Consider the following 27,848-nt stretch of genomic DNA (forward strand, 5'->3'; position numbering starts at 1 on the left):
GATGTTTACGTTAAACGTCCACTAGATTATTACACTAGATGTTTACGTTAAACGTCCACTAGATTATTACACTAGATGTTTACGTTAAACGTCCACCTCGACCAACCACCTCCTTTCAGTTTTGCCTTAAATCACCATCTGTCTTATGTGACCATATCAAACGTAACTAATTTAAGTGTTCTGAATATACGTTTACTAAGTTACATCTAGTCTAGTCATGTAACCTAACATAAACATATCATACTGTATAAAAGGAGTGGCACAGATTTAAGTAAATTATAATGTGTTTTGCTTGGGTTATAGACCTCTCTATGTCATGTGGTCTGCACATCAGCCAGGCTTGGAATCCACAACCAAAACTTACCAAAGTCACACCCATGTTATCTGATTCTGAGCTCACTATGCAACAGTTGTGTGCAGCGATGCAGTTGAACAGGTTCTTGTCCCAAGGAATAGAAAGAAGAAGGTAGTTTGGTCACATCACAATAGTTTGATCACAGAACACTAGTACATTTATCAGACTGCAGTGCCTCAATAGGACTGATTCAACCAGGTAAATGGATCAGCTAGTTGTCTTTTGAAATGTGGTATACTATGTTATCCATTGTTATTGTATAATTAATGCTACAGTATTGCTTTCCAGGTTTCAAGTTATATTAGTCTTTGTCTTTATGATGAATCTAATTGCCTTCAGGAATGAAGGTGACTCAACTAGAATGTCTGTGTCTGATTCTTCTACATCTCCTACACACAGCAGGCTCTGGTACAGTAGAATACATATTTAATATCTCACTGCCTTTCATACCTCTGTGTATGTGATTAATATGATCTCATTGTGTCTTTAGTCACTATTGTGGTCTTAAGGGTTCTACACAGTCTAATCAAACAGAGCCGACGGAGGTCCTTTTGCTTCTCTGTCTACATAGTTCTACTACTTTTGTCCGTCAGCTCCATTGTGTAAACTGTGGAGATCCCTTTAGGGTGTCTGGCCTAAGGTGATTTCCTCTCCTAGTCTCCTTTCCTTCATCTTTCTGGTGTGTGTGTGATTAATATTATCTCATTGTGTCTTTAGTTGCTTGTGTAGTGTTAAGGTCTAGTACTACTATATATTCTACAGTGTATTTCAGATCTGTGTAGATGAGAGAGGAATCCCCTGTAAACTATTGAAACTGTTAATATGTCTGTTCTCTTCAGAGAGGTTTGAGGTTCTTGGTCCAACTGATTCCATTGTTGCTGTAGCTGGTGATGACATCATTCTGCCCTGTTACCTCAAACCCAACATCAGTGCTGAGGACATGACAGTGGACTGGCTTAACCTGGACTTCTTAGACGTTTGTGTCTTTCGTTACCAAAACAGCGAAATCATACGAGATGATCAGATTCCCCACTATAGAGGAAGAACTTCACTGTTTGAAGAGGAACTGTGGAGGGGAAACACCTCTTTGAAACTGACCAGGGTACAAGGCACTGATGAGGGACGTTACAAATGCTTAATTCAGTCAAAGAGCTGGTATGATGATTTCACTGTTCAAGTCCTCGTTAAAGGTGAGGTTTATTTTCATGTTAATGTAATAATCTAACTACAGTACAATGACATCACCTCTTTCCTTCATATTACTGGACACAGTATGTGTCTATTTGTTCACAGCCTGTCACCAGTTAACATCAGTCTGTCTGTGTGTCTGTAGCTGTAGGATCCAAGCCAGTGGTGTCCATTGTGGGACACAGAGAGGGAGGGATGGGTCTGCTGTGTGAATCAGAAGGCTGGCACCCTGAGCCTGAGCTGGTGTGGCTGGACAGTAAAGGAGTCCATCTCTCTGCTGGTCCTCCTGAGATACATAGAAGTTTCAAGGGATTCTACAGAGTCAAACAATATGTCATTGTCCAGGAGACTGACACCAACCGCTTTACCTGCAGAGTCCAACAGAGCCGGATCAATGAGAAGATGGAGACAGAGATTCACCTCCCTAGTGAGTAACAACATAGTATTATTTAGACATGAAACACTGGAGATATTGATGTGTTAATGTACAGCATGTGTCTATTTGTTCACAGCCTGTCACCAGTTAACATCCAGTCTGTCTGTGTGTCTGTAGCTGTAGGATCCAAGCCAGTGGTGTCCATTGAGGGACACAGAGAGGGAGGATGGGTCTGCTGTGTGAATCAGAAGGCTGGCACCCTGAGCCTGAGCTGGTGTGGCTGGACAGTAAAGGAGTCCATCTGACTGCTGGTCCTCCTGAGACACACAGAGACTTCAAGGGATTCTACAGAGTCAAACAATATGTCATTGTCCAGGAGACTGACACCAACCGCTTTACCTGCAGAGTCCAACAGAGCCGGATCAATGAGAAGATGGAGGCAGAGATTCACCTCCCTAGTGAGTAACAACATAATATTATTTAGACATGAAACACTGGAGATATTGATGTGTGTTGAAGGAATTTAATTCCTCTGTTTTAATTCCCAATTAAAATTAAACACTCTGTCAATTCATAAGAATTTGTAAGACCCTTATTTTATAGGAATGGACAGAGCCCGGTCTTAAAAGTCAAGTAACAGCCTTTATTCAAGAGAGTACTGCCACAATACAGGTTACCACAGGTTATAAACTGAAAATGACGTCATTAGTTCTAACACTACCCCGTGCCATCTCCGTTCCAGTACCAAGGCTGTGTATCAAGCCTTCCCACATTGGTCTCCCTACCAATTTAATATAATTTACGAGTCAAGGTTTTCTTGTGTAGATAAGCACTCTAGCCAGTCTGATTAATTTGTACCAAGGAACAGACCGTCATTGTTCTAAACTCTTGACCACATTCACACACACATTATTTTCAGTACTGGGATCAAGAAAGAAACTCATACATATACAGTAACATAATAGTATTCGGATTAGTACATATACAGTAACATAATAGTATTCTGATTAGTCCTGATTGAAATGTATACATAATTAGTCATCATTGATAAAAAATTCCCTTAACAATGTGTTATTGTAAAGTATATGTTTTAACCAAAGGCTTTGAGACGACAATACAGAAGATTAGTGTTTATTATGACACAATCCACTGCTGTGAGGTAGTATTAGTACCCAACCCTGTTGTTGATGTGTAGTGATGTGTGGTAGTATTAGTACCAAACCCTGTTGTTGATGTGTAGTGATGTGTGGTAGTATTAGTACCCAACCCTGTTGTTGATGTGTAGTGATGTGTGATAGTATTAGTACCCAACCCTGTTGTTGATGTGTAGTGATGTGTGGTAGTATTAGTACCCAACCCTGTTGTTGATGTGTAGTGATGTGTGGTAGTATGAGTACCAAACCCTGTTGTTGATATGTAGTGATGTGTGGTAGTATTAGTACCCAACCCTGTTGTTGATGTGTAGTGATGTGTGGTAGTATTAGTACCAAACCCTGTTGTTGATGTGTAGTGATGTGTGATAGTATTAGTACCAAACCCTGTTGTTGATGTGTAGTGATGTGTGGTAGTATTAGTACCAAACCCTGTTGTTGATGTGTAGTGATGTGTGGTAGTATTAGTACCAAACCCTGTTGTTGATGTGTAGTGATGTGTGGTAGTATTAGTACCAAACCCTGTTGTTGATGTGTAATGATGTGTGATAGTATTAGTACCAAACCCTGTTGTTGATGTGTGGTACTATTAGTACGAAACCCTGTTGTTGATGTGTATTAATATGTGGTAGTATTAGTACCAAACCCTGTTGTTGATGTGTGGTTGTATTAGTACCCAACCCTGTTGTTGATGTGTAGTGATGTGTGGTAGTATGAGTACCAAACCCTGTTGTTGATATGTAGTGATGTGTGGTAGTATTAGTACCCAACCCTGTTGTTGATGTGTAGTGATGTGTGGTAGTATTAGTACCCAACCCTGTTGTTGATGTGTAGTGATGTGTGGTAGTATTAGTACCAAACCCTGTTGTTGATGTGTAGTGATGTGTGATAGTATTAGTACCAAACCCTGTTGTTGATGTGTAGTGATGTGTGGTAGTATTAGTACCAAACCCTGTTGTTGATGTGTAGTGATGTGTGGTAGTATTAGTACCAAACCCTGTTGTTGATGTGTAGTGATGTGTGGTAGTATTAGTACCAAACCCTGTTGTTGATGTGTAGTGATGTGTGGTAGTATTAGTACCAAACCCTGTTGTTGATGTGTAATGATGTGTGATAGTATTAGTACCAAACCCTGTTGTTGATGTGTAATGATGTGTGATAGTATCAGTACCAAACCCTGTTGTTGGTGTGTGGTAGTATTAGTACCAAACCCTGTTGTTGATGTGTATTAATATGTGGTAGTATTAGTACCAAACCCTGTTGTTGATGTGTAATGATGTGTGGTAGTATTAGTACCAAACCCTGTTGTTGATGTGTGGTAGTATTAGTACCAAACCCTGTTGTTGATGTGTAATGATGTGTGGTAGTATTAGTACCAAACCCTGTTGTTGATGTGTGGTTGTATTAGTACCCAACCCTGTTGTTGATGTGTAGTGATGTGTGGTAGTATGAGTACCAAACCCTGTTGTTGATGTGTAGTGATGTGTGGTAGTATTAGTACCAAACCCTGTTGTTGATGTGTAATGATGTGTGATAGTATTAGTACCAAACCCTGTTGTTGATGTGTAATGATGTGTGATAGTATCAGTACCAAACCCTGTTGTTGATGTGTGGTAGTATTAGTACCAAACCCTGTTGTTGATGTGTGGTACTATTAGTACCAAACCCTGTTGTTGATGTGTATTAATATGTGGTAGTATTAGTACCAAACCCTGTTGTTGATGTGTAATGATGTGTGGTAGTATTAGTACCAAACCCTGTTGTTGATGTGTGGTAGTATTAGTACCAAACCCTGTTGTTGATGTGTAATGATGTGTGGTAGTATTAATACCAAACCCTGTTGTTGATGTGTGGTAGTATTAGTACCAAACCCTGTTGTTGATGTGTAGTGATGTGTGGTAGTATTAGTACCAAACCCTGTTGTTGATGTGTAATGATGTGTGGTTGTATTAGTACCAAACCCTGTTGTTGATGTGTAGTGATGTGTGGTAGTATTAGTACCAAACCCTGTTGTTGATGTGTGGTAGTATTAGTACCAAACCCTGTTGTTGATGTGTAGTGATGTGTGGTAGTATTAGTACCAAACCCTGTTGTTGATGTGTGTTTTAGGTGAGATATTTTATACAACCCCATGGAGAATGACCTTCATTGTGTTATGCTGTCTGGGAGCCATCGCTGTGACTGGGTTTTCTCTGACTATCTACTGCATACGTAAAAAGAAAGGTAATGGAGAGATTATATGAACGTTGAATTGTTGGAATGAAATGTCTGCAATGTTTTTTTCAACTTCACCACACCACTGTGGTTGTATTATATGGATACAGGATAATATACTACACCTGCAGGTCATTAACATGTTGACACTGAGGACTGATTTTAATCTGCAGGTGATTAACATGTTGACACTGATGACTGATTTTACCTGCAGGTGATTAACATGTTGACACTGAGGACTGATTTTACCTGCAGGTGATTAACATGTTGACACTGATGACTGATTTTAACCATCAGGTGATTAACATGTTGACACTGAGGACTGATTTTAACCATCAGGTGATTAACATGTTGACACTGAGGACTGATTTTACCTGCAGGTGATTAACATGTTAACACTGAGGACTGATTTTAACCTGCAGGTGATTAGCATGTTGACACTGAGGACTGATTTTACCTGCAGGTGATTAGCATGTTGACACTGAGGACTGATTTTAATCTCCAGGTGATTAACATGCTAATCAGGTGTGATAATAGATCAACTCAATCTGCAGTGGGGAAAGTATTAAAATGTTGGGTTAGGGTTAAAATGTTTTACAGCGAAAACACAACATATATTTATGTTAGACCACCACCAAATCAAAGAAAAAACGCAGCCATTTTTTCCAGCCAAAGATAAAATCACAAAAGCAGGATTAGAGATAAAATGAATCACTAACCTTTTGAAAATCTTCATCAGATGACAGTCATGTGACATGTTACACAATACATTTATGTTTTGCTCGATAATATGCATTTTTATATCCACAAATCTCGGTTTACATTGACGCCATGTTCAGAAATCCCTCCAAAATATCCGGAGTAATTACAGAGAGCTACGCCAGATAACAGAAATACTCATCATAAACTTTGACTAAAGATACATGTTCTACATATAATTAAAGATACACTGGTTCTTAATGCAACTGATGTGTCAGATTTGTTTTAAACGTTAAGGAAAAAGCCTAACATTGCAATAATCTGAGACGGCGCTCAGACGTAGCCGCCATGTTGAGTCAACTTTCAGAATTTCACTTCTTGTTTGGAAGATTGCCTGCCCTGTGAGTTCTGTTATATTCACAGACATAATTCAAACCGTTTGAGAAACTTTAGAGTGTTTTCTATCCAATAGTAATAATAATATGCATATATTAGCAATCTAGGGCAGAGTTTGACACAGTTCACTATGGGCATGCAATTCATCCAAAGTGAAAATACTGCCCCCTATCCTCAACAAGTTTTAACTGACTTGCCTAGTTAAATAAAGGTCAAATGAACTCTGATACACCAGTATCACTGATGGACCAGTCACATTTCATTCATTAAATTAAGAAGTGGTAGTGGGTAGAATATCTTCAGTGGAGAAGTTGTCTCACAGAGGTACGCTGGACTCATTTAGGTGGTGGAACTCAATTAGGATTTGTGCCGTTAGAGAAGTGATATGTGACAAGGAGTCCCAGAGAGAGAGACTACATCTTCTAGTGTTCATGCTAATGATGTTCTCACTGTCTTCCATCTACTCTACATGTTTACAGTTCACCTCAAGAAGGAAAGTGGTAAGTAGTGTCTTCAGATCATCACTTTGCAATAATTATTTGAAGCATTTAAAGTATTTTTTGGTAGCTGAGCACATTTTAAGATGTTCCATCTGATGTTGGAACAGTGGTATGAGACAAGGGCCGGGATTCAATTCAAGGACCATTATAACACAGCACACTATAACAGACTTTTAAAGGTATTTTACACATGAATCGACATGTGCAGTGTTTACCATGAATGTGATCACTGTGAATGCTGGTGGAAAATGCCTTTAAAAAGTGCTTTGTCAGCTGTGAAGTGCCCTGCGATATACTGCACATTGGATTGAATCCCGACCAAGGAGTCCCAGAGAGAGACGACATCTTCTAATGTTCATGTTATTGATGTTCTCACTGTCTCCCATCTACTCTACATGTTTACAGATGATCTCTGGGAGCAGAATCGTAAGTACTGTCATCAGATCATCACTTTGATAACATTATATAATACAATGTCTCTTCTATAGATGTAACTTTTAGTTAAGTAGAAAACACTTCTTGTTGTTCATATTAATGTTCCCGGACTTTTATCTGATGTTTTATATGAGACACGGAGTCCCAGAGAGAGACTACATCTTCTAGTGTTCATGTTAATGATGTTCTCACTGTCTTCCATCTACTCTACATGTTTACAGACAATTTCAAGGAGAGGTTCTGTAAGTAGTGTCTTCAGATCATCACTTTGATAACATTATTAGAACCACAAAAGGAACATTTTCTTTAATTTACCGACTTCAAGAACATAAAAGACTACAAAAACATTTTAAGAAGGTTATTTTGAGGTCATTGAGCTCATACTCTACATGTTTACAGATGACCTCACTATGGAGCTAGGTAAGTAGTGTCTTCTGATCATCACTTTGCTAGAATAATTTGAAGCATTTTAAGTCTTTTTTGGTTGAAAGTGCAGTGATAGACATTTGGGTGACAACCAAACAAAAAAATCAAACATTGTTTTTCCACTGTAATTTGGTTGTGATTTTAGATGGTTGATAACATAGTGATAACACATTGGAAATTCAACTAACTTTTGGCAGTCTTTGCATATACTGTAGGTTGTAATCTCATTGATCAACATCTGAACCAAATATTACCCAAATATCCACGTTGAGATTACGTAGCTTGCCCAGTGGGTAGTTTCTGATGGACCAGAATCACTGATAGACCAGTCACATTTATTTAATGACATTAAGAAGTGGTGGATAGAATATCTTTATTGTAGTTGTCTCACAGAGGTACGCTGGACTCATTTAGGTGGTGGAACTCATTTAGGATTTGTGACATTAGAGAAGTGATATGAGACAAGGAGTCCCAGATCATCACTTTGAAAGAATTATGTGAACCATTTTATAAAGGCTATTCGGAATCCAATTCAAAACTTACGTTGAGGCCCCAGGTATGTGATGTTGCCGTCAGATGCTCTTTCAAAGTAACAGGGAATACAAATCTCGAATAGTGTAAAAACAAACAGAAATGTATTTGTCAGACAAAGGCTCCACATTTCCAAAACACAGGTCATTTCACAGGTTACAGAGTCTTTCCATGATCAAAGCAAAATCATTATTTAAACAGAAAATGAAAATGATATATAGTAGTATTTTTTTCTTGTTTGTGTAAAAGCGATAAAAAAAGTCCTAGCTGACCCATAATGTATGGTAACTCCATACCTGAGTCATAGCTGACCCATAATGTATGGTAACTCCATACCTGAGTCCTAGCTGACCCATAATGTATGGTAACTCCATACCTGAGTCCTAGCTGACCCATAATGTATGGTAACTCTATCCCTGAGTCCTAGCTGACCCATAATGTATGGTAACTCCATACCTGAGTCCTAGCTGACCCATAATGTATGGTTACTCTATCCCTGAGTCCTAGCTGACCCATAATGTATGGTAACTCTATCCCTGAGTCCTAGCTGACCCATAATGTATGGTAACTCTATCCCTGAGTCCTAGCTGACCCATAATGTATGGTAACTCCATACCTGAGTCCTAGCTGACCCATAATGTATGGTTACTCTATCCCTGAGTCCTAGCTGACCCATAATGTATGGTAACTCTATCCCTGAGTCCTAGCTGACCCATAATGTATGGTAACTCCATACCTGAGTCCTAGCTGACCCATAATGTATGGTTACTCTATCCCTGAGTCCTAGCTGACCCATAATGTATGGTTACTCTATCCCTGAGACCTAGCTGACCCACAATGTATGGTTACTCTATCCCTGAGTCCTAGCTGACCCATAATGTATGGTTACTCTATCCCTGAGTCCTAGCTGACCCATAATGTATGGTTACTCTATCCCTGAGTCCTAGCTGACCCATAATGTATGGTAACTCCATACCTGAGTCCTAGCTGACCCATAATGTATGGTTACTCTATCCCTGAGTCCTAGCTGACCCATAATGTATGGTTACTCTATCCCTGAGTCCTAGCTGACCCATAATGTATGGTTACTCTATACCTGAGTCCTAGCTGACCCATAATGTATGGTTACTCTATACCTGAGTCCTAGCTGACCCATAATGTATGATAACTCTATACCTGAGTCCTAGCTGACCCATAATGTATGATAACTCTATACCTGAGTCCTAGCTGACCCATAATGTATGGTTACTCTATACCTGAGTCCTAGCTGACCCATAATGTATGATAACTCCATACCTGAGTCCTAGCTGACCCATAATGTATGGTTACTCTATACCTGAGTCTTAGTTGACCCATAATGTATGATAACTCTATACCTGAGTCCTAGCTGACCCATAATGTATGATAACTCTATACCTGAGTCCTAGCTGACCCATAATGTATGGTTACTCTATACCTGAGACCTAGCTGACCCATAATGTATGGTTACTCTATCCCTGAGTCCTAGCTGACCCATAATGTATGGTTACTCTATACCTGAGTCCTAGCTGACCCATAATGTATGCTAACTCCATACCTGAGTCTTAGCTGACCCATAATGTATGATAACTCTATACCTGAGTCCTAGCTGACCCATAATGTATGGTTACTCTATACCTGAGACCTAGCTGACCCATAATGTATGGTTACTCTATCCCTGAGTCCTAGCTGACCCATAATGTATGGTTACTCTATACCTGAGTCCTAGCTGACCCATAATGTATGGTTACTCTATACCTGAGACCTAGCTGACCCATAATGTATGGTTACTCTATCCCTGAGTCCTAGCTGACCCATAATGTATGGTTACTCTATACCTGAGACCTAGCTGACCCATAATGTATGGTTACTCTATCCCTGAGTCCTAGCTGAACCATAATGTATGGTAACTCCATACCTGAGTCCTAGCTGACCCATAATGTATGGTTACTCTATCCCTGAGTCCTAGCTGACCCATAATGTATGGTTACTCTATCCCTGAGTCCTAGCTGACCCATAATGTATGGTTACTCTATCCCTGAGTCCTAGCTGACCCATAATGTATGGTTACTCTATCCCTGAGTCATAGCTGACCCATAATGTATGGTTACTCTATCCCTGAGTCATAGCTGACCCATAATGTATGGTTACTCTATCCCTGAGTCCTAGCTGACCCATAATGTATGGTTACTCTATCCCTGAGTCCTAGCTGACCCATAATGTATGGTTACTCTATCCCTGAGTCATAGCTGACCCATAATGTATGTTACCTCCATACCTGAGTCCTAGCTGACCCATAATGTATGGTTACTCTATCCCTGAGTCCTAGCTGACCCATAATGTATGTTACCTCCATACCTGAGTCCTAGCTGACCCATAATGTATGGTTATTTCATACCTGAGTCCTAGCTGACCCAAAATGTATGGTAACTCCATTCCTGAGTCCTAGCTGACCCATAATGTATGGTAACTCCATACCTGAGTCCTAGCTGACCCATAATGTATGGTTATTTCATACCTGAGTCCTAGCTGACCCAAAATGTATGGTAACTCCATTCCTGAGTCCTAGCTGACCCATAATGTATGGTAACTCCATACCTGAGTCCTAGCTGACCCATAATGTATGGTAACTCCATACCTGAGTCCTAGCTGACCCATAATGTATGGTTACTCTATACCTGAGACCTAGCTGACCCATAATGTATGGTTACTCTATACCTGAGACCTAGCTGACCCATAATGTATGGTTACTCTGGAGGCTGCTGAGGAGACTATGGCTCATAATAATGACTGGAACGGAGCAAATGGAATGTCAACAAACAACTGGAAACCATGTGTTGGATGTTTTTGATACCATTTCACTTATTCTGCTCCAGCTTTTACCACGAGCCTGTTCTCCACAATTAAGGTGCCACAAACTTCCTGTTATGTAGTCATGGCTTTATTTAATACTCTGCATTTCCCAGCCTCTGTTCTGGCCCTGGGGACTGTGAAGAGACCTCTGCTACATGTCTTGTGTGGTAGCGATGAGTGTCCTAACTGTGTGCCAACTGCTGGAACAGACAGTTTGGAACCTTTAACCCATCAACACTTCATACAGAGACAAGAGTCATCCCGATGAGATCTCTGGGGACGAAGTTTCTTCTCTTGTTAATTTTTGTTGCTCCTGCAACTCAGGAAGATACACTTTGGTCCACCTCTTCCAGAACAAGTCTTACAATAAGCTGAGAGTACAAACCATTAGGAACACTTTCCTAATATTGAGTTGCACCACATTTTGCCTCAATTCTTGAGGGCATGGACTCTACAAGGTGTCAAAACCTTTCCCAAAGGATGCTGGTCCATGTTGACTCCAATGCTTCCCACAGATGTGTCAAGTTGGCTGAATATCCTTTGGTGGTGGACCATTCTTGATACACACGGAAAACTGTTGAGAAACCAACACTTGACTCATCTGACATCAATCTATAGACCTGTACCCCTTTCTTTTCTTTCCAAAACAATTGAGCGTGCTATCTCTGATCAACTCTCTCGTTATCCCTCTCAGAACAATCTTCTTGACCCTAACCAGTCAGGCTTCAAGACGGGTCACTCAACCGAGACTGCTCTTCTTTGTCACGGAGGCTCTCCGTACTGCCAAAGTAGACTCTCTCTCATCTGTTCTCATCCTTCTAGATCTATCCACTACCTTCGACACTGGAAACCATCAGTAGAGAGCATCTGGGTCTGCACCACGTTTTCTCACTACTGGTGTCCCCCATGGCTCTGTTCTAGTTTCTCTCCTCTTCTCTCTATACACCAAGTCACTTGGCTCCATCATATCCTCACACCTCTCCATCAAAATTGACAACTCCACAGTGTCGCACACCCAGAGTGTAAAGAACCTTGGCGTGAACCTGGACAACACCCTGTCGTTCTCTGAAAACATCAAATCAGTGTCTCGCTACTGCAGATTCATGGTTTACATCCATATGACCATACCTCAAACAGGAAGTGGCACAGGTCCTAATCCAGGCACTTGTCATCTCCCGTCTTGACTAATAGAAATCTCTGTTGTCTGGTCTCTTTGCTTGTGCCATGAAACCCCTGCAATTGATCCAGAATGCTACAGCCCGCCTGGTTTTCAACCTTCCCAAGTTCTCTCATGTCAACCCGCTCCTTTGCACAATCCACTGGCTTCCAGTCAAATCTTGCGTCCACTACAAGATCATGGTGCTTGCCTACGTAGCAGCAAGAAGAACTGCCCCTCCCTTCTTTTAGGCTATGAGCAAACCCTACACCCCATTCTGCCACCTCTGTTCTCTTGGCCTTCCCACCCCTGGGAGGGCAGCTCCCGCTCAGTCCAGTCCAAGCTCTCTCTGTCCTGGCACCCCAATGGTGGAACCATGAGTTTTTATACACCAATGAGCGGAATGTTTCTTTAGAGACAGATGTTTGGTGTTATGTTTGTAGTAATAGGATTTCATTAATTCATTCAATTCAGCAGTGCAGGACAGTTTCTTTCACTGAAACTTAATTTGTTCTCTGATAAGTTGACAAAATTCTGCTTTTTTAAAAAGAGTTGGGTTTAGGCTCCATCTATATGTCCCTTGAACTTCATCCGGCATCCAAACAGAACGTGTGAGGGGAGAATGATCTGATCTAGTTCTGGATAAATACTCAGTTTACACAACTCTATGGGTTACCTGTGCTAATAGGAGAAAGATAATCAATCCAGGTATTAGAGTGCAGGTAGGAGTAGAATGAGTAATCCCCATCTTGGGGGTGGAGCTATCTCCATGTGTCTTTCAAATGTAAGTCTTTCATAAATGATAGAGTGCATTTGGCTGACTTAGTCAATGAGGTTGCTTTAGTGGAGGATGTATTCAGAATCTGATCCAGACAAAAAATCAAGTTGCCCCAAACTAAGAGTGTTCCCTGAAATTCCGTTACCTTGGGTTATATTTCTTGAATAAAAATATGATAATCATAATTGGGTGCATATACATTAAGCAAGGTCCAAGATTCAGAATACATTCTGCCATGGACCACTATATAACGTCCCAGTAGATCAATATTTATTTTCGTTACACAGAAGGGTAAATTCTTATTAATCAACACAGCTACTCCCTGTGTCTTTGTGTTATATGAAGACCTGTCCTGCCAATCAAATCAAATCAAATTTATTTATATAGCCCTTCGTACATCAGCTGATATCTCAAAGTGCTGTACAGAAACCCAGCCTAAAACCCCAAACAGCAAGCAATGCAGGTGTAGAAGCACAGTGGCTAGGAAAAACTCCCTAGAAAGGCCAAAACCTAGGAAGAAACCAGGCTATGTGGGGTGACCAGTCCTCTTCTGGCTGTGCCGGGTGGAGATTATTACAGAACATGGCCAAGATGTTCAAATGTTCATAAATGACCAGCATGGTCAAATAATAATAATCACAGGCAGAACAGTTGAAACTGGAGCAGCAGCACGGCCAGGTGGACTGGGGACAGCAAGTAGTCATCATGTCAGGTAGTCCTAGGGCTCAGGTCCTCCGAGAGAGAGAAATAAAGAGAGAAAGAGAGAATTAGAGAGAGCATACTTAAATTCACACAGGACACCGGATAGGACAGGAGAATTACTCCAGATATATCAGACTGACCCTAGCCCCCCGACACATAAACTACTGCAGCATAAATACTGGAGGCTGAGACAGGAGGGGTCAGGAGACACTGTGGCCCCATCCGATGACACCCCCGGACAGGGCCAAACAGGAAGGATATAACCCCACCCACTTTGCCAAAGCACAGCCCCCACACCACTAGAGGGATATCTTCAACCACCAACTTACCATCTTGAGACGAGGCCGAGTATAGCCCACAAAGATCTCCGCCACGGCACAACCCAAGGGGGGGCGCCAACCCAGACAGGAAGATCACATCAGTGACTCAACCCACTCAAGTGGCGCACCCCTCCTAGGGACAGTATGAAAGAGCCCTAGTAAGCCAGTGACTCAGCCCCTGTAATAGGGTTAGAGGCAGAGAATCCCAGTGGAAAGAGGGGAACCGGCCAGGCAGAGACAGCAAGGGCGGTTCGTTGCTCCAGAGCCTTTCCGTTCACCTTCACGCTCCTGGGCCAGACTACAGTCAATCATATTAATTGTTTACTCCATGTGTAACTCTGTGTTGTCTGTTCACACTGCTATGCTTTATCTTGGCCAGGTCGCAGTTGCAAATGAGAACCTGTTCTCAACTAGCCTACCTGGTTAAATAAAGGTGAAATAAAAAAATAAATAAAAATATGACCCACTGAAGAGATGAGTCTTCAGTAAAGACTTAAAGGTTGAGACCGAGTTTGCGTCTCTCACATGGGTAGGCAGACCATTCCATAAAAATGGAGCTCTAGGTATGTATGGCAGGACCAAATCAGGACCAAATCAGAGAGATAGGTAGGAGCAAACCCATGTAATGCTTTGTAGGTTAGCAGTAAAACCTTGAAATCAGCCCTTGCCTTGACAGGAAGCCAGTGTAGGGAGGCTAGCACTGGAGTAATATGATCACATTTTTTGGTTCTAGTCAGGATTCTAGCAGCCGTATTTAGCACTAACTGAAGTTTATTTAGTGCTTTATCCGGGTAGCGGGAAAGTAGAGCATTGCAGTAGTCTAACCTAGAAGTGACAAAAGCATGATTCATTTTTCTGCTTTTGGCCTCTGCATACCCTCTGTCAGCCTCCATATGTTGGTAAATGTGGACTAGATCTCTGGCTAATCTGACCATAACTATCCTCCTTAATCCTGTTTACAAGTAAAAACTCAACCAGGAAGTACCAGTGAAACGCTCAATTCGGAAGTGGTGAGGAGTTTACCACATCAGTCACCTGCTTTATTAATGTGCATCGATGACATCGTTCCCACAGTGGCCGTACATACATGTCCCAACCAGAAGCCATGGATTACAGGCAGCATCCGCACTGAGCAGAAGGCTGCCGCTTTCAAGGAGCAGGACACAAACCCAGACGCTTAGAATAAATCATGTTATTCCCTCCGATGAATCATCAAACAGGCAAAGCAACAATACAGGAGTAAGATCAAATCCTACTACACAAGCTCTGACACTTGTCGGATGTAGCAGGGCTCGCAAACTATCACAGATTAGAAAGGGAAACGCAGCCACAAGCTTCCCAGTGACACGAGCCTAGCAGATGAGCTAAATGCCTTCTACGCTCCTGTCGAGGGAAGAAACACTAAACCATGAGTTCCGGGCGGCTGTGTTACCACGCTCTCGGTAGCCAATGTGTGTAAGACCTTTAAACAGGTTCTTCACTCACAAAGCCGCAGGGTCAGACGGATTTGCAGGACTCGTACTCAGAGCATGCGCTGACTAGCTGGCAAGTGTCTTTACTGACATTTTCAACCTTTCCCTGACCCAGTCTGTAATACCTTCATATTTCAAGCAGACCACCATAGTCCCTGTGTCCAACAACGCCAAGGTAACCTGTCTAAATGACTATTGCCGCTTAGCACTCACATCAATATCCTTGAAATGCTTTGAAAGGCTGATCATGGCTCACATCAACACCATCATTCAAGACACCCTGGACCCATCCCAATTCGCATACCACCCCAACAGATCAACAGATGACACAATCTCTATTGCACTCTACACTACCCTTTCCCACCTGGACAAAAGGGACACCTACGTGAGAATGCTGTTCATTGACTACAGCTCAGCATTCAACACCATGGTGCCCTCCAAGTTCATCACTAAGCTAAGGACCCTGGGACTGAACACCTCCCTCTGCAACTGTATCCTGGACTTGCTGACGGGTCGCCCCAAGGTGGTGAGGGTAGACAACAATACATCCGCCATGCTGACCCTCAACATGGGGGCCCCTCAGGGGTGCGTACTTAGTCCTCTCGGGTACTCCCTGTTCACCCATGACTGCATGGCCACTTAGAACTCCAACACCATCATTAAGTTTGCAGACGGTGGTAGGCCTGATCACTGAAAACAATGAGACAGCCTTGGGGAGGAGGTCAGATACCTGGCAGTGTGATGACAGGACAACAACCTCTCCCTCAACGTCAGTAAGACAAACGAGCTGAGCCAAGATTTGATTTGAGTTGCCCCATGGTGAATTTCTCCAAAAGGTACAGCCTGTCTTTGCTGTTCTCGGTCCGGTCTTCGATAGCATGTTCAAAGCCATGTACAAAGAACCTGTAGTCTAGTGGGTCACCCTTAAACACTGGTACAAAGAACCTGTAGTGTAGTGGGTCACCCTTAAACACTGGTACAAAGATATGTAGTCTAGTGGGTCACCCTTAAACACTGGTACAAAGATATGTAGTCTAGTGGGTCACCCTTAAACACGGGTACAAAGAACCTGTAGTGTAGTGGGTCACCCAGTGGTACACTAAGAGGTGGTAATTAGGACAAACTTTGTTGCCTTACCAGCATTTCAGTGATAGCATTTTGGTGTAGCAGAATGTTGACAATACTGCCCATGTTGTCAGCTCCACCCTGGTCTGGGTTGAAAGGCCTTTTTCCCCTAGTTGGAAGTTGCAGCTGCCTCTTTTGGTCTTACAACAGGCTCTACTGTGTGTGAGTTTACCTATGATGAACAGTGCTGTATGTGGTGGTAGTCCTTAGTTATAACATAGTATATTGACCCTGGCCCTGTGCAGTATGAACAGAGCTGTATGTGGTGGTAGTTATAACATACTACTTTGACCATGGCCCTGTGCAGTATGAACAGAGCTGTATGTGGTGGTAGTTATAACATAGTACTTTGACCATGGCCCTGTGCAGTATAAACAGAGCTGTATGTGGTGGTAGTTATAACATACTACTTTGACCATGGCTCTGTGCAGTAAGAACAGACATGGTGAACAATGGGGATCCCAGGTCAGCCATGATGTGTGACTGTGTGGTATGGAGACCTATGACAACCTGAGTGGTGGTGGGCACCATTTTGCTTTGAGTAACCTTCCCCATGGTTATCTTCAGGCCTTCCCATTGCATTCAGGTATTGTTCATTAAATCATCTGATTTGTTTCCCATTCCTTGAGTGGCTTCCTACACATGGAATACATTCATCTTAGCACTGTTAGCCAATATTTCAGTTTCAAGCTCCAAACCTTTCTTTTGTGCCTTGAGTTGAGCCTCCTGTTTCTCCAGTGCTTGTTTACTATTCAATGCTTCAGCTTTAACCAGTAAGGCTTCCCTTTCAGCCTTCAAATAGAGCCTGGTAGAATATGTGATGGATTGTCCTGAGTGCCTGCTGTGTTGTGATCTATTTACATGTTCTGATGAGACATTGGAGATACTTGGCTGGACCTCCTCAGTTCTGATGAGACATTGGAGATACTTGGCTGGACCTCCTCATCATTTTTTTTAGCCATTGTTTATTACTGTGCTTCTTCCGTCCATGTGTCCAAAATGGTTGCAAAACTATCCCTATTGCTGCGTTTGGGCCATAATGTTCAACCTGATACTTTGTTGCCTTCTCAGCAGATAACAAAGCCTTTATGGACTCATTGAGATCATGCAACAACTTAACCAACTTTGAGAAATCTTTGTCATCAAAGATTTCAACATTTCCATCATCTCCCATAAGTTGTGTGATCCCATTTCTCTTTTAGTAAGTGCACCCAACTTAGCACTTCTCCATCATTTGAACTTTTGCAAAGTATCGATTGGATCCATTGTAAGGGCAGGTAAGAGCACTGAACATCAGATCCCATTAAATTCCATTGATTTGCAACCATCAGCACGGTGTGAACACATTTTAGCACTGCATAGGTTAATGAATGAGCCAAAAACTACATCATCACAACTTAGACACAGCAGCCAATCAGCAAAGCGTCCTCTTTTCGCCGCTCCACAAAGAGTTCTCAACTCAGCGCCCAAATCCAAGAACAAAAGACACACACGATTCCAAGCTCCACGAGCGACCGATTCCAAGCTCCACGAGCGACCGATTCCAAGCTCCACGAGCGACCGATTCCAAGCTCCACGAGCTCCATGAAATGTTCGCCTCTTTACCTCCGGTCTGATGAGTGATCATGCTCATAAACCTTTCGTCCTGTGGTGGACCGGGCGCAGTGCACGCTGACACCGTCGCTAGCTGTACGGTGGTTCCTCCGACACATTGGTTCGGCTGGCTTCCGGGTTAAGTGGGCATTGTGTCAAGAAGCAGTGTGATTTGGTTGGGTTGTGTTTCGGAAGAAATGGAAAAAATGACCTTTGCCTCCCGAGTCTTTACGGGAGTTGCAGCGATGAGACAAGACTGTAACTATCAACTGGGGAGAAAAAGGGGTCAAATACAAAAAATAAAATACGACCTGATGGCAGAGTATAGGTTCTTAAATTAACCGTAAGGTTATTTTTGTTTTTTTAAACCTTATATTATCCTAAAAGATCATACAGGAACCTTTTATTTTTAGGGTGTAGACTAGAGAGGTAGCCAACACATGTTGATTCCCCCTTGGACACCACTGATGTGTCTAATTGACTATATGTATCTGTTTATCTGTAGAAATCCTGACTTCTCAGCTGGGTAAGTATTAAGGCGTTGTTACCTACTGTATATGATGGCTTATAAATGTTAGCTTTGTCAATGGAGTTGAGTGGTGATGAGTGTGTGTGGACTGTACCTCCGACTATCAGTCCCTATCAGTCGATACTTGTAAAAATGTCCATTCTTAAACTCTTACCGTGAACTTGTTTGTCCTGTGTAATTGTGTGCCTTTCTTTGTTTGCTGAAATCTGTAGTTTATTAAAGTAGCATTTTAGGTGACCTCTGCCAAAGAAATCGTTGTGTGAAGGAGCATCATCACCCATCATTGCACAGCTGATTTAAAAAAAAAAATTGGGGCAGTGAACGCCTAGAATAAAATGTTTCATGAAAAACTATGGATTTCCAGTCCAACTGACAACGCTATAACAATCATGACAAGGATAAGACCAGCTACACAGTATGTAATACATACAGTTAAATAATGGATATGTAATGGATATGTTTAAGAGCATTAAGTTGTCGTGCCTGATTGAAGTCGTAATTTTTTACTCCATTGCGATTATAACCGATTTTATCCAAAACTACGTATTTCAGCAAACATAAAAGGCACACAGTTACACAGGACACACATAGGTACAAAGAAAGCATTAAAGAATGAGCATTTACAAGTATGGACACGTATGAACTAGTGAGTGACTGGATGTAGTGACGGAACACTCTTCTGGGTGCATCGCTCTAGAAGTCATTATGGAAGATATCCTTATTACAGGGTTTTAAACTATAGCTTCAGTATATGCTGGCTTCCAGTACATCAATAATACATTGACAATGTCTAAACATTTATGTACAGTGAAGAAAAACCTGTATCTCAATGATTAATATTGGTTAAAAATAATGTCTCCACAGATTTTGTGAACACAAACTGGAGTCCAGGTAAAGGAAGAACTGATTTCTAATATTTTGAATGTACTTTTCCTTTGAATCTTGTTTGCAGTTATAGTATGATAGATAATTAATGTAGTAAATGTTTTATTACATTGTGTCAGTGTGTTTGGCACTAAATTTGACTGAAGTTACCATCAATCTCATCACTGGCATAACACAGTTTCTCTGGACCCCCGCAAGGTCGGAGTTCGCCCCCCCTGAAATAAAAATTGAAGTATAGACTACCGATCACTGACCATCATGCTGAAATCGCGGCATGTCTATGCGACTGCATGCCTATCGAATCGATGATGGGCTTTCTGTGGTGCCAAGGCTTAGCTTTGGCTAATGGATAAATGTTCATTGGTAAACAGGCCGATTTGGTCTTCTACTACTGGCTGGTGGCAATAATGTAATTACTTATTCAGTAATTAAAGTTGTAAATTCAATCATTGCAGATTGTAAAATAAATGTTCGATGCAACCGCATACTAATCAGCTACCAGAATATACAACTGTCCTGTATAGAATAACTGAACCTGCATAACATGAGCTGTCCTCGCGCTCTCTCTCAGTTTAGATAGAAAGTTGTGCGTAAAACCAGTCTATTAATAACGCCAAATAAAAGTCAGTCCACCCTCAAAACACTGGCTAACTAGGGATTGTTTCATTATGCAGTGTACTATATGAATCTATATACCGTATTTAGCTGCTATTTATACAATTTTAATAAAAGTTACACATCAAATCGCCGAACAATGAGGAAAATAGTAGTCATCTTGAGCGTCAATTCAGCCACTATTTATATTGCTGAACTCAGCGGTGTTTGTCTGGCTAATAGTTTACACAAATGGGAGGCAATATTCCCGGTAAATTAAATCAAATGAAATCCAACTTGAGACCCCCATTGTGTCCTGAAGGCCTCTTTTTTTGTGTGCAAAAGTTTTCATCACGGCCTGTAGGTTCAGGTTGCGGGTCCGGCTGCTTTCTATACTGAGTATTGACAGCCCAGACAGTCTTTCCTGAGACATTGTGCAGTATATGTCCTTTGTGCTGCACACAATTGAACTTGACTGATGCATGCCAAGATATAACAGAGAAAAGGGACTGTTGATATTACAACCGCACAACTCACAAGCCGGTTCACCAGTATACCTCCAGTAAATCAGACTGATTTGCCATATCTGTGCCTGGAAGGAGTCGAGCTGAATAAATGTTTTTCCAAGGACCGCCCCTTTGACGCAAGGTTGCGGTGAAGTAAAATAAATTGATGTAGTGATAATTTCAACCACCAGAGGGAGGCAAATACACGTTAATTTGACGGAGGACGTTGACATGATCCTAGTAAGGCCTGGATGGTCTTCTGACAAAACGGTGGGAAATCAAACAAATAAGTCACGTAAACATAAAACTATTTTTTAAAGTAATTTTAGTGCCTGATTTCGGGGACTGTCAGCTTGTGGGCTCCCGAGTGGCGCAGCGATCTAAGGCACTGCGTCTCAGTGCTTGCGGCGTCACTACAGACCATGGTTTGATCCCAGGCTGTAACACAACCGGCTGTGATTGGGAGTCCCATAAGGCGGCGCACAATTTGTACAGTGTCGTCCGGGTTAGGGGAGGGTTTGGCCGGGGTAGGCAGTCATTGGTGGCAGGGTAGCCTAGCCTAGTGGTTAGAGCTTTGGGCTAATAACTGAAAGGTTGCAAGTTCCAATCCTTGAGCTGACAAGGTACAAATCTGTCGTTCTGCCATGAACAAGGCAGTTAACCCACTGTTCCTAGGCCGTCATTGAAAATAAGAATTTGTTCTTAACTGACTTGCCTAGTAAAATAAAGGTAAAATAAAAAATAAATAAAAATTGTAAAGTAAGAATTTGTTTCTTAACTGAATTGCATAGTTTAAATAAAGGTTAAATAAAAAACATTATTAATTAATTATAGAACTGCTGTATTTGAAGTACAATTCCCTTCTGCCCAGTTTCACTGATATTGCTACGGCAACTCAAGCTGTTTTTACCATCCCTGTAACTGTTGCCTCTGCAGAGAGATCATTTTCTAAACTAAAACTCATAAAGAACTATCTAAGAAGCATTAGTCTCTCGATCTGATATGAGTTTTTGAACACCTCAGTAAGCTCCACTCATTGCACCTGAGCTGTTGTAGCGTTGACAACAGCATTTGTTCACTGACTATCCCCTCATACTATCAGTTTGTTTTTTACTTTTTCACTTTTTCAGTCACATTCCTGAAGCCCAAGGAAACAAACATTTAGCTTCCTATCACATATGGAAAAGAAAAAGGTTTATGAATGAATTTATGGAGGGTTACTGTGAAAATAATTTATTATATATACGTACATAAAAAATGAGCTCTTGGGCTCCCCACCTTCCTGGGACTGCTGGGGTGTCAGATATTTCTCCCCATATGTTCACTAAGATTAAAGTTATTATAGGTCTGCATAGTTTGAGGTCTGGGTTGAACAACACAAATGTGCTTTAACAGTAGTTTGTGATCTCCATCAGTATGTTGCTCATTTTCATAACCAACAGTCTCTTACTCTATATTTCAGATTTTGAAACCATCAGAAGACATGCAGGTGTGTTTTATACTCTGTGACATCCACAAATTAATACATACCATATGAAACGTAACATATTATACCAAATAGTGTCCACTTTAGTGGATTTGACAGCTCTTAACGCAGTTCCACCTCCGACACTGTCAAAACAACCACTATGTGTAAAGCAGATCTGATTGAACCCTAAATCATGTATTAACATTAGTTAACCAGGTTCTTACCCATGACGTAATGAAAACTGGACCACTAATCGTGGAAGACAGTATCATGTGTCAGAGATCAATACAGTAACATGTTGTACCCACTGATGATGATGTCATGATGTCATTGTGTTTACCATAGTGTATTATACCACTGATGTTGATGTCATGATGTCATTGTGTTTACCATAGTGTATTATACCACTGATGTTGATGTCATGATGTCATTGTGTTTACCATAGTGTATTATACCCACTGATGTCATGATGTCATTGTGTTTACCATAGTGTATTATACCACTGATGTTGATGTCATTGTGTTTACCATAGTGTATTATACCACTGATGTTGATGACATGATGTCATTGTGTTTACCATAGTGTATTATACCACTGATGTTGATGTCATGATGTCATTGTGTTTACCATAGTGTATTATACCACTGATGTCATGATGTCATTGGGTTTACCATAGTGTATTATACCACTGATGTTGATGTCATTGTGTTTACCATAGTGTATTATACCACTGATGTTGATGTCATTGTGTTTACCATTATACCACTGTGTATTATACCACTGATGTTGATGTCATTGTGTTTACCATAGTGTATTATACCACTGATGATGATGTCATTGTGTTTACCATAGTGTATTATACCACTGATGTTGATGTCATGATGTCATTGTGTTTACCATAGTGTATTATACCACTGATGTTGATGTCATGATATCATTGTGTTTACCATAGTGTATTATACCACTGATGATGATGTCATTGTGTTTACCATAGTGTATTATACCACTGATGTTGATGTCATTGTGTTTACCATAGTGTATTATACCACTGATGTTGATGTGTTTACATGATGTCATTGTGTTTACCATAGTGTATTATACCACTGATGTTGATGTCATTGTGTTTACCATAGTGTATTATACCACTGATGTTGATGTCATGATGTTTATGTCATGATGTGATGTTACCATAGTGTATTATACCACTGATGATGATGTCATTGTGTTTACCATAGTGTATTATACCACTGATGATGATGTCATTGTGTTTACCATTGTATTATACCACTGATGTTGATTGTGTTTACATATCACTATACCACTGATGTTGATGTCATGATGTCATTGTGTTTACCATAGTGTATTATACCACTGATGTTGATGTCATTGATGTTTACCACATTGTGTATTATACCACTGATGTTGATGTCATGATGTCATTGTGTTTACCATAGTGTATTATACCACTGATGATGATGTCATTGTGTTTACCATAGTGTATTATACCACTGATGTTGATGTCATTGTGTTTACCATAGTGTATTATACCACTGATGTTGATGTCATGATGTCATTGTTTACCATAGTGTATTATACCACTGATGATGATGTCATTGTGTTTACCATAGTGTATTATACCACTGATGTTGATGATCATTGTGTTTACCATAGTGTATTATACCACTGATGATGATGTCATGATGTCATTGTGTTTACATTGTGTTTACATAGTGTATTATACCACTGATGTTGATGTCATTGTGTTTACCATAGTGTATTATACCACTGATGTTGATGTCATGATGTCATTGTGTTTACCATAGTGTATTATACCACTGATGTTGATGTCATGATGTCATTGTGTTTACCATAGTGTATTATACCACTGATGTTGATGTCATTGTGTTTACCATAGTGTATTATACCACTGATGTGATGTCATGTCATTGTGTTTACCATAGTGTATTATACCACTGATGTTGATGTCATTGATGTCATGATGTCATTGTGTTTACCATAGTGTATTATACCACTGATGATGTCATGATGTCATTGTGTTTACCATAGTGTATTATACCACTGATGTTGATTGTGTTTACCATGATGTATTATACCACTGATGATGTTGATTCATTGTGTTTACCATAGTGTATTATACCACTGATGTTGATGTCATTGTGTTTACCATAGTGTATTATACCACTGATGTTGATGTCATGATGTCATTGTGTTTTGTGTTTACCATAGTGTATTATACCACTGATGTTGATGTCATTGTCATTGATGTTTATTGTGTTTACCATAGTGTATTATACCACTGATGTTGATGATCATTGTGTTTACCATAGTGTATTATACCACTGATGTTGATGTCATTGTGTTTACCATAGTGTATTATACCACTGATGTTGATGTCATTGTCATTGTTTACCATAGTGTATTATACCACTGATGTTGATGTCATTGTGTTTACCATAGTGTATTATACCACTGATGTTGATGTCATTGTGTTTACCATAGTGTATTATACCACTGATGTTGATGTCATGATGTCATTGTGTTTACCATAGTGTATTATACCACTGATGTCATGATGTCATTGATGTTTGTCATGATGTCATTGTGTTTACCATAGTGTATTATACCACTGATGTCATGATGTCATGATGTGTATTTTACACTGATGTTGATTTGTCATTGTGTTTACCATAGTGTATTATACCACTGATGTTGATGTCATGATGTCATTGTGTTTACCATAGTGTATTATACCACTGATGTTGATGTCATTGTGTTTACCATAGTGTATTATACCACTGATGATGATGTCATTGTGTTTACCATAGTGTATTATACCACTGATGATGATGATGTCATTGTGTTTACCATAGTGTATTATACCACTGATGTTGATGTCATTGTGTTTACCATGTATTATACCACTGATGTTGATGTCATTGTGTTTACCATAGTGTATTATACCACTGATGTTGATGTCATTGTGTTTACCATGGTGTATTATACCACTGATGTTGATGTCATTGTGTTTACCATAGTGTATTATACCACTGATGTTGATGTCATGATGTCATTGTGTTTACCATAGTGTATTATACCACTGATGTTGATGTCATGATGTCATTGTGTTTACCATAGTGTATTATACCACTGATGTCATGATGTCATTGTGTTTACCATAGTGTATTATACCACTGATGTTGATGTCATGATGTCATTGTGTTTACCATAGTGTATTATACCACTGATGTTGATGTCATTGTGTTTATGTTATACCACTGATGTTGATGTCATTGTGTTTACCATAGTGTATTATACCACTGATGTTGATGTCATGATGTCATTTTAGTGTTTATACCACTGATGTTGATGTCATTGTGTTTACCACTGATTATACCACTGATGGTGATGTCATTGTGTTTACCATGTATTATACCACTGATGTTGATGTCATGATGTGTGTTATACCACTATACCACTGATGATGTCATTATGTTTACCGTAGTGTATTATACCACTGATGTTGATGTCATGATGTCATTGTGTTTACCATAGGGTATTATACCACTGATGTTGATGTCATGATGTCATTGTGTTTACCATAGTGTATTATACCACTGATGTCATGATGTCATTGTGTTTACCATAGTGTATTATACCACTGATGTTGATGTCATGATGTCATTGTGTTTACCATAGTGTATTATACCACTGATGTTGATGTCATTGTGTTTACCATAGTGTATTATACCAGTGATGTCATGATGTCATTGTGTTTACCATAGTGTATTATACCAGTGATGGTGATGTCATTGTGTTTACCATAGTGTATTATACCCACTGATGTTGTCATTGTGTTTACATGATGTCCACTGATGTTGATATCATTGTGTTTACATAGTGTATTATACCACTGATGTCATGATGTCATTGTGTTTACCATAGTGTATTATACCAGTGATGTCATGATGTCATTGTGTTTACCATGGTGATGTATTGTGTTTATACCACTGATGATGTCATTGTGTTTACCATGTATTATACATTGTGTTTGTGTTTACCATAGTGTATTATACCACTGATGTCATGATGTCATTGTGTTTACCATAGTGTATCATACCACTGATGTTGATGTCATTGTGTTTACATAGTGTATGTTTCTCTCCACAGTGGATGTGACTCTAGATCCTGATTCTGCACATCGTAAACTCATCCTGTCTGATGATGGGAAACAAGTGAGACATGGAGAACTAAACCAGGTTCTCTCTGACAACGGGAAGAGGTTTACAAATTGGTCCTCTGTCCTCGGAAATGTGGGCTTCTCAGGGAAGTTCTACTATGAGGTGAAAGTGGAGGGGAAGACTGAGTGGACTTTGGGGGTGGTCAGAAGGTCCATCAATAGGAATGAGCGTTTTATACCAATCCCTAATAATGGATACTGGACTTTGGAGCTGAAGGATGGAGAGTACACAGCTAATGCAGATTCCCCTGTCACCTTCACCCCGAGAGAGAGGCCCCAGAAGGTGGGGGTGTTTGTGGATTATGAGAAGAGACAGGTCTCCTTCTACAATTTGGAGGCAGGGTCTCATATCTACTCTTTCACTGGCTGCACCTTCACTGAGAAACTCTATCCATTCTTCAACCCTGGTGGATCAGATAGTATTTCACTGGTCGTCTGTCCTGTAGATGTCACTGACTGACTGTTTTAAATCAAACAGGGCAGATACAGTATAAACAGCAGTAACTCCTATTGAGAGACTTAATGTACATGAGATCTTAGTTATAGATTTCCTGTCAATCTTAGCTAAGCTTAAGCTAAGCTGTTAGTAGTCCATGTTCCTCACGTTAATCATCTGGTCCCTTTTCCCTTTTTTGTATATTTCAAAAGTGCTGAACAAATAGTTATATTGACAACGTCTGTCCCAGCTCGCTCATTAACGGCTTCATCAAAATTACGGATGGCCTCTTATCCGCTTGTCGTCCCCTTATGCCATAGTTTGTACATCTCAATTGTCAGTAGAAAACACATTTGTTTAAACAAGTCAGCCATATCAGCTGGTAAGGTGTTGGGACTCTGCTGTTGGGACTCTGCTGTTGGGACTCTGCTGTTGGGACTCTGCTGTTGGGACTCTGCTGTTGGGACTCTGCTGTTGGGACTCTGCTGTTGGGACTCTGCTGTTGGGACTCTGCTGTTGGGACTCTGCTGTTGGGACTCTGCTGTTGGGACTCTGCTGTTGGGACTCTGCTGATGGGACTCTGCTGATGGGTCTCTGCTGATGGGACTCTGCTGTTGGGACTCTGCTGTTGGGACAGCTTTATGTAGGTCCTGAAAGTTTGTGGGCACCGTTTGTAACCGTTACCTTGCAATTAATGTATTCTTTAGTGTTGTGTAGTGGCATTGCTGGAATGCACAAGATTTACATGCTAAAATCACAACTGGTTGTGTAACCTTTCTGCTGTGTGCTCCTACATTTAGGTAACAATATAGCAGCAGCACAAAATAAATGTGTTTTATATATTGATCATTTGATAACAAAATGTTCTGAAAGTTTGTTTAAAA

The 27,848-nt window shown here is 40.6% G+C and overlaps 1 protein-coding gene across 1 annotated transcript; it reads left to right on the plus strand.

Moving 5' to 3' along the window:
• Positions 1-494: 494 nt before the first annotated feature.
• LOC135571086 (butyrophilin subfamily 1 member A1-like) lies at positions 495-27,811 on the plus strand. Its single transcript, XM_065016894.1, has 8 exons — positions 495-553; positions 695-763; positions 1,195-1,545; positions 1,689-1,970; positions 5,180-5,293; positions 19,682-19,708; positions 22,265-22,291; positions 26,459-27,811. The coding sequence occupies exons 2-8, from the start codon at positions 697-699 to the stop codon at positions 26,986-26,988; spliced, it is 1,398 nt and encodes a 465-aa protein (XP_064872966.1). The 5' UTR covers positions 495-553; positions 695-696; the 3' UTR covers positions 26,989-27,811.
• Positions 27,812-27,848: the final 37 nt, after the last annotated feature.

This window comes from Oncorhynchus nerka, unplaced genomic scaffold (assembly GCF_034236695.1).
Source record: "Oncorhynchus nerka isolate Pitt River unplaced genomic scaffold, Oner_Uvic_2.0 unplaced_scaffold_776, whole genome shotgun sequence".
In the NCBI taxonomy this organism is placed as follows: Eukaryota; Metazoa; Chordata; class Actinopteri; order Salmoniformes; family Salmonidae; genus Oncorhynchus; species Oncorhynchus nerka.

Coding starts and splice junctions, on each gene's coding strand:
- LOC135571086 (XM_065016894.1), top strand. CDS start 697: ATGAAGGTGACTCAACTAGAATGTCTGTGTCTGATTCTTCTACATCTC. Junction 1,971..5,179: donor GACAGAGATTCACCTCCCTA/GTGAGTAACAAC, acceptor TGTGTGTTTTAG/GTGAGATATTTTATACAACC. Junction 22,292..26,458: donor AACCATCAGAAGACATGCAG/GTGTGTTTTATA, acceptor TTCTCTCCACAG/TGGATGTGACTCTAGATCCT.